General features: G+C 39.4%; 1 protein-coding gene across 3 annotated transcripts in view; it reads left to right on the top strand.

The window, feature by feature from the left end:
- Positions 1–14,501, top strand: part of DPP6 (dipeptidyl peptidase like 6) — a 1,887,605-nt gene that overhangs the window by 1,185,257 nt on the left and 687,847 nt on the right. For all 3 annotated transcript variants that reach the window (XM_069729746.1, XM_069729744.1, XM_069729745.1), the window contains exon 2: positions 11,054–11,168. In XM_069729746.1, coding sequence (XP_069585847.1) covers positions 11,054–11,168 — 115 coding nt within the window. The remainder of the gene's footprint in view (positions 1–11,053; positions 11,169–14,501) is intronic.

Raw genomic sequence — 14,501 nt, 5'->3', positions numbered from 1 at the left:
GCTGGCCAATATACTACGTGACTGGGCAATATACTATGTAGCTGGGCAATATACTTCGTGACTGGGCAATATACTATGTCGCTGTGCAATATACTACGTCACTGGGCAATATACTACGTCGGTGTGCAATATACTACGTGGCTGGGCAATATACTATGTGACTGGGCAATATACTACGTGGCTCTGTGGTGTATACTACGTCACTGGGCAATATACTAAGTCACTAGGCAATATACTATGTGGCTGGGCAATATACTACGTGACTGGGCAATATACTACATGGCTCTGTGCTGTATACTATGTCACTGGGCAATATACTACATGACTAGGCAATATACTACGTGGCTGGGCAATATACTACGTGGCTGGGCAATATACTACGTGGCTGTGCAATATACTATGTCACTGGGCAATATACTATGTGGCTGGGCAATATACTACATGGCTCTGTGCTGTATGCTACGTCACTGTGCAATATACTACGCAGCTGGGCAATATACTACATGGCTGGGCAATATACTACGTCACTGGGCAATATACTACGTGGATGGGCAATATACTACGTGGCTCTGTGCTGTATACTACGTCGCTGTGCAATATACTACGTAGCTAGGCAATATACTACGTCACTGGGCAATATACTACGTAGCTGGGCAATACACTACATGGCTGGGCAATATACTATGTCACTGGGCAATATACTACGTGACTGGGCAATATACTACGTCACTGGGCAATATACTACGTAGCTGGGCAATATACTATGTGGCTCTGTGCTGTATACTACATCGCTGTGCACAATACTACGTCACTGGGCAATATACTACGTAGCTGGGCAATATACTATGTGGCTGGGCAATATACTACTTCACTGGGCAATATACTACGTGGCTGGGCAATATACTACGTGGCTGGGCAATATACTACGTGGACATGCATATTCTAGAATACACGATGTGTTAGAATCGGGCCACCATCTAGTACACAAATTAAAAAAAAATTACTACCAAGAAAATGTGGAAGCCAAAGAAGATGCCTCAGAAGAAACCCTGCTCGAATTTTCCTGAATTGTCTACCGCTTCAAAATTGGTGTGCAGGCATCTAAAAGACGTCTGGTGCACACCTTTACCAACAGGAAAGTGCTTATTAAAATGGATCACCCATGGTCAACACAACACAGAAGATGAATAAATAACTAATCAGTTGGCAGACATAGACTTCAACCTCACCTCGTTATCATACAGGCATGCTCATTTCCAACATGCACAAAATATTGTAGAGGCGTCCTACAAATATAAATGTATTGTATGCATGGAGGCAAGGTGATTTTACAAATTGCCTGGGGCACAAAAACACCGTGTCCTACCTGGGGGCACCAAAAAGGGATGATCAATATTTATGTGCTACAGCTTGTAATACATATATATAATGCAGTACATCTTTATTGGAGGCGCTTCAAGGCACGATACTTGGGGTTATCGATGAGCATCTAAATTGCCGCTCTCTTAATTGCATGATAAGGATTTCTCGATCTTGGAACTTTTCTACATTTCTGCAGTTACCAGAAGAAGTTGACAAGGGCAAGTGAAAGAAATTGGAAATGAATGAGCTCGAAAAGGCTCATTCTATTTGAGAAATGTCGACTTCCAATTGTAACTTACCATTATGGGAGGTATAAATTGTGCGTGTGATATCTGAAATGATCATTAGCTATATTTATTATACAAATAAATTCCAGGCATTTTAACAGTTGCACAATTTTATGCATTTTTACATTCGCCGGGAAAGATCCCCAATTTCAGAAGTTTTCAGCTAGGTATAATTTGAACCACCGATGCTTGTCATAATGTGGAATACAGATCAAGCATGAATAATTCATAGTTCCCAGCGAATATTCAGATGTTCAGAGCCAGGTGATATGTATGGACGCTGCAAAGAGGAGTATTGATCAACAGGATACAATAGAGTTTTGTCAAAGCTGATGGTAAAGCAGTAGCTAATATGCTTCAATTGTGCCAACTAGATTGTAATATTAGCACTCTGAGACTGTCTTTCTTACTTTGGGATGAATGTAGAGCTATTTTTAAGCTGTAAAATATTATCGGAGTCTGTAATATTGGTCTCGGCTTAGCAATTTTCAAGTTCTAGTAAAACAGATTAAAATTGCTTTTATAGTTTTGAGAGCAATCAGACACTTAACAGAGGAAAAAAATAGTATTTTATTACAAAGAAAATGTTCCTGTCTGGTTATACAATACTGTTTGTTCATGCAAATAAGAAAAGATTTGAAGTTTCCCAAAAATGCTGAAGAAGATATTATAAATAAAGTGGTTTAAAGGTGCATCTCAAAGTTCCTGCAAGATTCAAGTGTAAGAAATACAGGAAACACAAAGGCAGGATTAGAATAAGATGAAGACAATTAGAGGAAGAAGTTTAAAGAAGTATTCCCATTCCTGACCTTTATGGCATATGCTCAGCTTATACCATAAAAGTTCGGTAAATACATTTTACCAGATACAGATTTTGAAAACTTTGATCAATTTTTCTCCACTGGAAGGGAAAATGTAACTGTATGGCCTTCATCATTCCATATGGGATTTCCAAAAATTGCTGAGCATGCTTGCTTGTCAGTTTTTGGATTTGTGGACATTTTATATGGACAAAATGATTCAGACAAATTCGCATTACACTTAAAGGGAACCTGTCACCAGGTTTGGCTGATGCGAGTAACGGCCACCCCCTTTCAGGGCTTATCTACAACATTCTACAATGCTGTACATAAGCCCCCGATTTTATTATACTCACCCGAGGGGAATTCCGGTCCGATGGGTGTCGCTCTTCTTGGTCCAATGCCTCCCATCTTATGGCGATGCCGTCCTCCTGCTTGCTTCACGTGGATTATGCGTCCCTGCGTCATGCACACAGACTCCTTGGAATCAGGCTCTTGCCCAGGTGTACGTATCTGCCCTGTTGAGGGCAGAACAAAGTCCTGCAGTGTGCAGGCGCTGGGCCTCTCTGACCTTTCCTGGCACCTGCGCACTGCAGGACTTTGCTCTGCCCTCAACAGGTTAGATATGTACACCTGCACAGGAGCACGATTCCGGGGAGCCTGTGTGGATGACACCGGGATGCATCATCCACATGAAGAAAGCAGGAGGGTGGGGATCATATGAAGATGGGAGGTGCCAGACCAAGAAGAGCAATACCCATCAGACCGGACCACCCCGCAGGTGAGCATAATAAAAGTTATTTTTCTTATCTTACAAGACAGATTGGGGGCCTATACACAGCAATATAGAATGCTGTATATCAGCCCTGAAAGACAGTGGCAGTAACTCGTATCAGCCAAACCTGGTGACAAGTTCCTTTTAAAGGAATTTTATGGCTTCCCATTGCAAATCAATAGGCATTATTATGAAGTTGACCCTTACAGAGCAGCCAAATCATCTTCTACTCTTCTTGGAAGGTTTTCTGCAAAATTTTGGATTGTGTCAGTGGGAATTTTTGGCCATTAATTCGGAAGAAAATTTGTGAGATCAAACGCATATGGTGGGCAAGAAGACCTGGTTCTTGGTCTCTCTTCGAGGTCATCTTAAAATTGTTGAGACTGGAATGCCCTAAAGGTATATCCATGTGTAGTGGACGCACAGCAGATTTTCTTAGGTGATCTGTATCTGGAAAATTTACAGAATATTGCATTGGCATAATATGGCAATGGTTACAAAGTGGAAAAGACAATAAAATGTATCTACACACCAAGAAAACATTTCTATGCAGAAACTAATGGTTTTAAATCATTTTGATGATGCCTACTCATTTCATAAGGGCTGTGTCATTATCGTAGGAGAATAGGGGCATTTCTACACTCCCGTGACAAATGATGGGGGAATGCGGATTGGACGTGTTACATTTCAATGACTGATCCTTTTATTCTCAGGGGACTAGTGTCCTCACTTCACCGGTATTGGGAAATGTTTTACTCCCCTATCTCCTTTGATAGCATGCATGCTTGGCCTAGCTGAGCATGCATGCTGTATGTATATGGGGTCAGGAGGAATGACATTGATCCAACCACTAGAGAAGATGTATGGGTTCCTTTATTTTGATGGTACCTTACTCCAGGAATTGAGTAGGAATAAGTTACTGTCTGTTACCTGACAGCTGATTCATGATGCTTGAATCATAGACAGCATGCCTCCTACTCTAGCTCTGTCAGTTTAGCCAGGTATGTGTTACTCTAAAGCACTGTGGCGTTGCAGAGAAAACATAGCATGAATTTATAGGCTGACCAAGGACCATCTAACTCAGATGACTAGTCCAAGAGGCTGGTCTCCATCAGCTTCTCTCCCACCCATTCATTTACCCTTTGAGTGAAAGGTCTCAACCTATATACATTTATAGGAAGTGATAAATACCACCAAAAAACAAGCAACGACAACAACCTCTTTGCAAGAGACACGTTCTAAAGTGAATCAGAAGGCCAACATGAGAAAACCGAGTGCAAAATATGTCTCATAAAAACATTTTATTAATATTTTTTAAAAGGATAATATGACTGAACAAACATAAATAAGACACAAACAGAGCACTCCTGGAAAAGGTGGTGCCCGCATGCATGTGAATCAACTTAGTAGAGAATTATTTCATATGTATATTTACAGCAGGGCCTAGCAACATTTTGGCCTCTAACCAAATACCCCTAGTCAAAGAAAAAAGGAATCAATGACTATTGCTAAACAACGTTTAGCTAAAAGATAGTTCAAAGTCTTATACTTACATCAAAGATGGTATGTGAATGTAAAGGGTAGAGTGTACATGTGCTGCCCACCAGCCCCAACGCACGTTTCACCCAAGGATTCCACAGGGGGCGTGTAAATATAAATATGAATTCATTCTCTGCTAACTTGATTTATATGCATGCTGGCACCACCTTTTTTCAGGAGTGCTCTGTTTGTGTCTTATTTATGTTTGTTCAGTCATATTATCCTTTTAAAAATATTAATAAAATGCTATTTTTTATGAGACTTGTAGGAAGTGAACTGTAACTGGAACAGAGCAGGTCATAGAGAAGCTACCATAGATCTGCCTCTTGGGCTTGTCTCTTGAGCTTCATGGTTCAACGCCACAGGGTTTCAGAGTAAATCATACCTTGTAGAAATTACAGAGCCAGTCTCTGATAAATGTAAAAAAAAACTAAGGTTTAGGCTTGTTGATATCTAGCTTACGTCAGGGAACAGTCAGGAAAATCTTCATACACAACACTTTACCAGTTCACCTTTTATCTAATTTATTTTGGCATTTTTTTGCGACTGATCCTGGAAAAAATCTTTACAGATACATAACATACAGTCTGTTTTCATTTTTCCCGATTCCATGCCTAGAGCAAAGACAAAAGTCATTTTTAAATCATGCATATTGAAATTTCAGTACCTGCGAAAGAAACACATGCCTCTGTAGTAGGTAGATACAATATTATTGTCTCATAAGAATTCTTCATAGCATACACTTCTCGGGATTTTCTTGGGTATTAAGCTTTTTTGTTTTGGCTTTGAACGCCGTATGCTGTTTAATCTATCATACTGTTTATATATACCAGACAATAAAAACCTCATGAATACAAGTCTTTGAGGTTCTTTGGATAAAGTTCCTAAGCCAAAGTTTGAATCTATAATAAAAGAAAGAATATATGTATTAATGGAGAAAAGTGAAAGGGTTACCTCTCTAGAGTGCTTCTTATACACGTTGCCCAGTAACGTTACGGAATCCAGTTTAAAAAACACAAGAAGACCAGTTTCCAAAGTACCGTAGGGAAGTTGTTTCTTGATGTTGAGTGAGGAGAAGCAAATTACAATTTGAAGAAGTGACACTCTTCCAAGGATTTCATTGAAGAATGCCTCAACCCCTAGATAAGATAAATCCGGAAATAAATCAATTAGCCTTAGGAAATAATCAATTATGGTTAAAAGTTGTGTAATTAATGAACAAAGATTATCATTCTGTTCACTGTTTGTTTATGTATGAAGGAGCATCACCGATGCATGTTGGCACTGCATCCATGGCACAGAAGGTGTTAATTAGTCTAATTAAAAGCATTTCTCATTTAATTAAGTACAACTTTATTAACACTTTTGTAACAAACTGCAACCAATTAAAGTTCTTCAGTACTAATTGGCTGGGAAGAAAATAAAGTTTTATCGTGCCTCGCATGTTAGTTATTATTGCTTACAGTCCTGTGTCTGTATTATATCACTGACAATAATTACATAATATTGATTTATATGCATTTATGATTGATCACTATAAAATGGCCTAGTTTATAAATTAGGCCTCAGTAAGACTTAGGGTACCGTCACACAGTGCAATTTTCATCGCTACGACGGTACGATCCGTGACGCTCCAGCATCGTAACAATATCGCTCCAGCGTCGTAGACTGCTGTCACACTTTGCAATGTACGATGCTGGAGCGATAATTTCATGACGTATGTGCGATGTAGAAGCCGTTGGTTACTATGCGCACATCGTATACGATATATGTTACACCATGCGATCATGCCGCCACAGCGGGACACTAGACGACGAAAGAAAGTTTCAAACGATCTGCTACGACGTACGATTCTCAGCGGGGTCCCTGATCGCCGGAGTGTGTCAGACACTGCGATATCGTAACTATATCGCTCGAACGTCACGAATCGTGCCGTCGTAGCGATCAAAATTGCACTGTGTGACGGTACCCTTAGAAATAAGCCATTAAAGAATGCTTCCCAACCGTCTTCTAGTCCTTACTTACCTTTGTTCCTGGCTAAATTTATCCCAAGAGCTTTAAAAAAATAATTAATTTGTGATACTCTCTTGGGAGATGTGTATCCTATAGGTGCCTATGTGTTTCCACTCAGTGGTTGAGATATGGATTGCAGCTTATCCAAAATTTTAGCAGCATGTTTTTATATTTATTTTAGTTTGTTTAGTAGGAATTTGGTGTCCTAAACTGAATTTGAGAAAGTTAAAGTGATTTTCCCGTACAACGCATCTATTGCCTATTAGGCAATATAAGATAAAACCAGCTATTTTGCTATAGACTTGCATAGTCGAAATGGGCTGAATCTCCCAATCTTATTGCAGGTCAAACAATATTACCTTAACATAACTGTCTGATTTCCACTAATATGATATCCCATACATTCATTTCTTCCCTCCCAACCAGTATAGTCAATGTACCAACAGCATTACTGAAGTCAGATATAAATGGGGATAATTTAGCTCCTACTTTTATAGAGCATTTGCATTGCAAAAACACTCATGCTCAAAAAAAGTCTACCACATCTGAGTGTATTTCTTCTCCGATCACCCACAGGAGGTGGAATGAGTGGGTTTGGAATGTACTTGAACCTGTCATGATGAAAATGGTACCTGATCTGCAGGCTGAATGTTATAGAAGAGAAGGAGCTGATAAGATTGATAGATTTTTCAGAAAAACTTGCATTTTATGCATTTAAATCCCTGGTGTTTTTATGAATAATAGTCCAGTGAGCGATCCTAACTCACAGCCTTCACTTTTTGAGTGGAATCACTAGTAGGACCTCCCACTGGACTCACATCCAGATAAACACCAGTGTTTCCTATGCATAAAATACAAGTTATGCTGAATCTTTTCCAACAAACCCATATATCATTCAGCTCAACTTCTCCTTTTTACCTTGCTGTCCGCAGATCAGACTGCATGTCCAATGTGACTGATTACATTTAATCTGACTGTCAATGCAGCATGGGAAATAGTTACTGGAAACATCCATGGATTGGAGTTTTGGAATGTAAGTAAACCGGAATTGTGAACCAAAAACCTACCCATCCGGATTTAGGAAGTGAATACCTATAGTGTCAGAAACCAAAACCAAAATAAGGGACAGCATATTTTTGATTTTTACCATTCTCTCTTCATTATAGAAACTAGGCTCTTAACGGTAGACCATATATATTTAAAGGGAACCTGTCACCCCCAAAATCGAAGATGAGCTAAACCCACCAGCATTAGGGGCTTATCTACAGCATTCTGTAATGCTGTAGATAAGCCCCCGATGTATCCTGAAAGATGAGAAAAAGAGGTTAGATTATACTCACCCAGGGGCGGTCCCGCTGTGGTCCGGTCCGATGGGTGTCGCGGTCCGGTCCAGGGCCTCCCATCTTCTTACGATGACGTCCTCTTCTTGTCTTCACGCTGTGGCTCCGGCATAGGCGTACTTTGTCTGCTCTGCTGAGGGCAAAGCAAAGTACTGCAGTGCGCAAGCGCCGGGAAAGGTCAGAGAGGCTCGGCGACTGTGCACTGCAGTACTTTGCTCTGCCTTCAACAGAGCAGACAAAGTACGCCTGCGCCGGAGCCGCAGTATGAAGGCAAGAAGAGGACGTCATCATAAGAAGATGGGAGGCCCCGGACCGCAACACCCACCGCAGCGGGACCGCCCCTGGGTGAGTATAATCTAACCTCTTTTTCTCATCTTTCAGGGTACATCGAGGGCTTATCTACGGCATTCCAGAATGCTGTAGATAAGCCCCTGATGCCGGTGGGCTTAGCTCATCCTCGATTTTGGGGGTGACAAGTTCACTTTAAATTAAGTTTATAATGCTGAAAGTTTTAGTTTTTTTTCCTACAAAGTTGTTCAAAGCTGTACAAACCTTAGACTTCTCCCACCCAAAGGTATACGCAAATAAATCAACAGTATTGTTTGGGTAGGTAACAGAAATCCCAATCCTCAACATAAAATAAAAAAAAAAAGTTTTCCCAATTTCCAATTTAAATTGAGCTCTACAATATTTTGAAGTGTCATCTTCTGAGATACATCTTTGTAATATTGGGAATTTCACGTCTGAATATTTTGTGGTGCCTGCAGGTTTGCACTTGATCATTTCACATTGTTTACGAAAATTTGTCTTGGTACCTTAGTTTTGTTTTGCGCTTCAGGGGATTTGTTTTCTTGCTTGTATTATACTAATTTTACTCATATATTAGTTTCAGTGGTAGTAAAAAAAAATCATGTAGTCGTATATTATTAGGTATCACAAAATACTATTATTATCATTTCAGTTTTTGCAGAGTATAACAGCATGAAGTATAGAGGAACCTATTGTGTTTCTCCTACACAACTTCTCTGTCTCTCACAGTTTACAGTCCATTCGGCCACCTCGCATTAATTTTACCTACAGTATTATCATGTTGTCCAGGTGATATGGTATATTTGGGCTGTATTTCTGTAGCCGTTTCTGTGACAATATATCTGTGTAACCAGCCTTTGGTTTGGATCATGGAAATGTGAATAAAGCCTCTTACTTTGTTTAGTTATGATGTGGAGCAGGGTTTATGCTAATCTCATTTTATGGCTATCCAAAATCCTTTAATCCCTCTTTCATGAAGCCCAGAAAGTGAACGATGAAACAAGTTTGCCTTAGGACGCTTGGCCAATGGGCTAAAGGAAAGAGTAACAAAAGCGAGGATGAAAGAAGAAAGATCTAAAATGCAATTTATTGTAGAGAGGAAACATAAAGAATTACAAGTAATCAGTTCACATGTCTGTGATTAGAGGCAGGTTGAACTATTTGATGCAATTCAGAAAAAAAGATTCCTATACACCCTGTTATGGAATTCTAATTTAAAGATATTCATAATTCAAGAATATTATCTGCTCATTAATTGGAGTGTAAATGGTGTAATACTTCATTTATCCTGTGGGGGTGCTGCAGGAAAATTTAACATTGCTAATGTTTTCACCCAAATTAGGTGATTGCTAGGGGTGTTATCAAAGGGACATTTTGTCATCAGTTTAGTGACCAAACATTGAGCAGGGAAATTTCACTAGTATGCGAGTCCACCAAATGCGAATTTACAGGTTACGGAGGAGAAATTAATTGAATCCACCTTTGTTGTGGACGCCATATGGATTTCTTCTTTAAAGGAAAACTAAACCTACAAATAAATATTTAAATACATAAATAAATATAGTTATATAGGATTAAAAAAGACATAGGCCCACCAAGGTCAACCTTTCTCCGCGAGTGATACATTCTCTGTTGCTAAATTATTTATAAACCAGATTGCCATTTGTTGTCCTCACTGTTTGGTAGCCCTTGTCAGTTTCTGTATGATCCTGTAATAGTCAGTCTTGTAGAAATCTTGGAGAAGAACAAAGATTTTTATATCGTGTTGGTCAGTAATCATGTTTCACTGGTGGTCTCCTGAAACCTCAACCCCTAGACAATGATCCTTTGTCTCACTGCAGACAGGGCGCAGCGGGGAGGCTTCTGCTGCAGGCAGTTATCTAAGGCTACTTTCACACTAGCGTTTTTTGCAATACGTCGCAAGGCGTCGTTTATGGAAAAAAACGCATCCTGCAAAGTTGTTTGCAGGATGCGTTTTTGCCCCATAGATTAACATTAGCGACGCATTGCGACGCATTGACACACGTTGCAACCATCGTGCGACGGTTGCGCCGTATTGTGGTGGACCGCCAGGAGCAGATAACGTTACATGTAACATTTTTTTGCTGCCGATGGACCACTTTTTCCGACCGCGCATGCGCGGCCGGAACTCCGCCCCCACCTCCCCGCACCTTACAATGGGGCAGCGGATGCGCAGGAAAAATGCATCCACTGCCTCCGTTGTGCCTCCGTTTCACGGCTAGCATCAGAACCTCGGCCCGACACTAGTGTGAAAGTAGCCTTACAGCCAAACACTAGGGTCTTTAAGAAATAGGAAAGTAACATGACTGAACTGCTGAGAAATGGAGATTTGTTTAATTTGATATTTATCAATTTTAATTGTACTAAGAGACAAAATATTGTCAGAGAAAGCAAAGAGATTATTAAAGGAGGTCCTGGGGTATTTCTGCCCATGTTTTATACTTACTGTTAATTTAAGACACTTTTGCCTCATGATTTGGGAATTTTAAGTTATCTTGTTAGGTCACTAGCTAATAAAATCTTACATATCACCCTTCCTACAATATTGATCTGTAACATTTATGCTAAAGTTAGTGATAAAATAACATTTGTTTTTGTTGTTTGCAGGAGTTGGTGGGAAGCAACCCTCCCCAGAGGAACTGGAAAGGAATAGCAATTGCACTTCTTGTCATTCTTGTAATCTGCTCCATGATCGTCACATCTGTCATATTGCTGACTCCAGGTAATGCAGCCTTTTTTTTCATTGAGAATAACGTCTACTTTTATTGTCCCAATATCAATTTTATCAGTATACAGCAATCCTTACAGAGAACCCTCTCCTAAAAATGTCATATGTTAATAAGTAAAAAAATAAAATAATAATACAGAAACATTTTTAAAAAAATGCTCTTGGCGGTATGATGGTATTGTCCTCTGGAGGAACTGCTTCTGGGAATGAGATGGCGCTTTGTTAGGCCCTGTTCACATGTATTGTTTGAACCAAACACTGGTTGCAGCCATGTATGTTTCATTCTAAAACGGTGAAGCATTTCAGAGGAAACATACTTTGAAAAGCAATGAATGTAGGATGCCGAATCTGAGACCGGTCTCCAGTAGCTTTTTCCTACTCTATCCCCCTATAATGGCAAGGAACTCCTTATGGGTCTGTATAGAGAGAGACATGGGGAGCAGGATGGAGAGTAGCAACCATGGACCAGCCTCATACAAGTCATCCAAAATGCGAGTTGTAAGTGTGGTTGGGCGGACACTGTGCCCCTTTGGCTTCTTGCTTGAGATCTATGAGCGTGCCAGTGGGTTTTGCTTTTGAAATGAATGAGCCTGTAATGTGCTGACAGTTCTCCTCTGATACAATATGCAGACCCATCATTAAACCATTCAGCTGATAAAATATTAAAGCGTTTATTGCATTATTTTCTACAGTAAAATCTGAGATACAGTATATGATGCAAAATATAGCACGAGTTCTGCAATGTATTTCTTTTTAGTGATTCTTAAACCACAAAGATTATTGTTCTCTTTGTTAAGTTCCTGTCTGACCTTGCTGCTGCCGTAGGAAAAATTATGATGATTTTTTTTTCTTTTATAACAAGTGTCTACATAAATAATGTATAGTTGACAAGACCATTCTGAACTATTAACTGCTAAACCAGGATATACTGTATAGAGTCATGGCAGAATGTGTTGGCACCCTTGAAATTGTTCAAAAAAATGAAGTACTTCTCTCAGAACATTATTGCAATTACACATGTTTTGTTATACACGTGTTTATTCCCTTTGTGTGTCTTGGTACAACACAAAAATCAGAGATAAAAAAGCAAATTGCCCATAATTTCATACAAAACCCTTTCCAAAATTGTGGGTAAATAACTTTGTTTCAAGCATGCAATGTTCATACAAACTCACCTATGGCAAGTAACATGTGGGCAATATGAAAATCACACCTGAAACCAGATAAAAAGGGGAGATTTTGACTCAATCATTGCATTGTGTGTCTGTGTGTGCTACACTTAACATGGAGAACAGAAAGATGAGAAGAGAACTTTTTAATGATTTGGAATCCAAAAGTGATGAAAAATATCAACAGTCTCAAGGTTACAGGTCCATCTCCAGAGATCTTGATGTTCCTTTGTCCACGGTGAGCAACATAATCAAAAATTCAAAATCCTTCTGGGAAAGTGTCTTGTGGATTTGACCAAGATAGAGCTTTTTGGTAAAGCACATCATTCTGCTGCTTTCTGAAAACAGAATGAGAACTACAAAGAAAAAAACGCAGTACCTACAGTCAAGTATGGTGGAGGTTCAAAGTTGTTTTGATGTTGTTTTGCTGCCTCTGGCACTGGGTGCCTCGACTGTGAGCAAGGCATCATGAAATCTGGAGATTAACAAAGGACTTTGGGGAGCAATTTAGTGCCCCGTGTCAGAAAGCTGGGTTTGCTTCCTAGGTCATGGGTCTTTCAGCAGGACAATGAGCCTAAACTTACTTCAAGAAACACCCAGAAACATTTAACACATGTGGAGAGATTTTAAAATTGCTGTTGAGAGAAGGCAACTTCAAATATAAGAGACCTGGATCAGTTTGCAAAAGAAGAGAGGTCCAAAATTCTAGTTGAGATGTGTAAGAAGCTTGTTGATGTTTATAGGAAGTGATTGAATGCAGTTATTTATTTCAAAGGGTGTGCAAACAAATATTAAGTTGAGGGTGCCAAAAATTTTGTCTGCCCAATTTTTGGGGTTTTGTGTGAAATTATTACAATTTGCCTTTTTTTGTTCTTCCAATACACACAAAGGAGTTAAACATGTGTTTATCAAAACGTGCAATTGCAACAATTTTGTGACAGAAATAGTTCATTTTCTGGAACAATTTCAAGGGAGCCAACACTTTTAGCCTTGACTGTACATTTTTGTGTGTATATATATATATATATATATATATATATATATATATATATATATTAAGAACTCCTTTAAATAAGGGCCAAATACTCCTGAAAGCAACATACTTATTGTTTAAATGTTATGCCTTCCTCTGGCATCAGATATGTCCACTAGATCAAGCTGTGACCATTACAGCCAACGCTAATGTATCAGACCCAGTGTACATGCCTGAATGGTTGTACAATCCTGTCTACATGTTTTCCCGCTTTATATTAAAGGGGTTGTCCACTACTAGGACAACTTTATTTGGTTTTGTATTATATAATTGATCCCTTATACCTGATGAAGTTGGTGTAATTATTTTGAAACCCCCCAGATAAAATAAAAAAGCCTAAACACACCTCCTGTGACAGCACCGTTCAAGTGGTGTTGGCACTCGCAGTCCCAGGGATCTCGTGCGGTTGCATGACACGTGGTGCCCGGCGCCCGATCAGCATCACTGTCCCCGCCTTCATATGCATTGAATATGAAGAGGAAGTCAGAGATCAGTTGCAGCCTTGGCTTTCTCCTCATGTTTAATTCGACTGGAGACAAGGACAGTGATACCAGTGCTGATTGGGCATCGGGCACCACATGTCATGCAACTGTAAGAGCGCCCCAGGACCAGTGCCATCATCTCTGGAACGGTGACAGCATGGGAGGTGAGTATAAGATTTTTTATTTTATTGGGGCCAAACATTTAGATTGAGAAGGGTTTGTCCTATTAGTGGACAACCCCTTTAAAGTGATCTTGTTTAATATATTACATTTTAAAAGCAATTATACAACCATTCTGATTTTTTTTTCAAAATAAGTACACCAACCTCATCAGGTCTAATGGATCTATTTTCTAATACAAAAGCAAACAAAGACAGCACAAATTCATGTAGTACTATGAAGGTCTTAAAGTGGAAATAGTAAATACTGTAAATTAGTAATGTAGAAAAATGTGCAAATTGCAAGTGCAACAAAGGGGCTAATGCACCAATACAAATAGTACACGATGCAATACGATATCAACCTAAGTGCTAGTGTACAGTCACAGTATATTCAATAATCATCAACATGTACAAACATGATTTTAACCCATGAAAAGCAAGATGACAGTGTATCAAATGAACCTCACTACCAATATTTTTCT

Source organism: Ranitomeya imitator, chromosome 6 (genome assembly GCF_032444005.1).
Source record: "Ranitomeya imitator isolate aRanImi1 chromosome 6, aRanImi1.pri, whole genome shotgun sequence".
Classification (NCBI taxonomy): domain Eukaryota; kingdom Metazoa; phylum Chordata; class Amphibia; order Anura; family Dendrobatidae; genus Ranitomeya; species Ranitomeya imitator.
The sequence above is the reverse complement of the archived record's forward strand: the minus strand, read 5'-3'. Positions and strand labels throughout refer to the sequence as shown.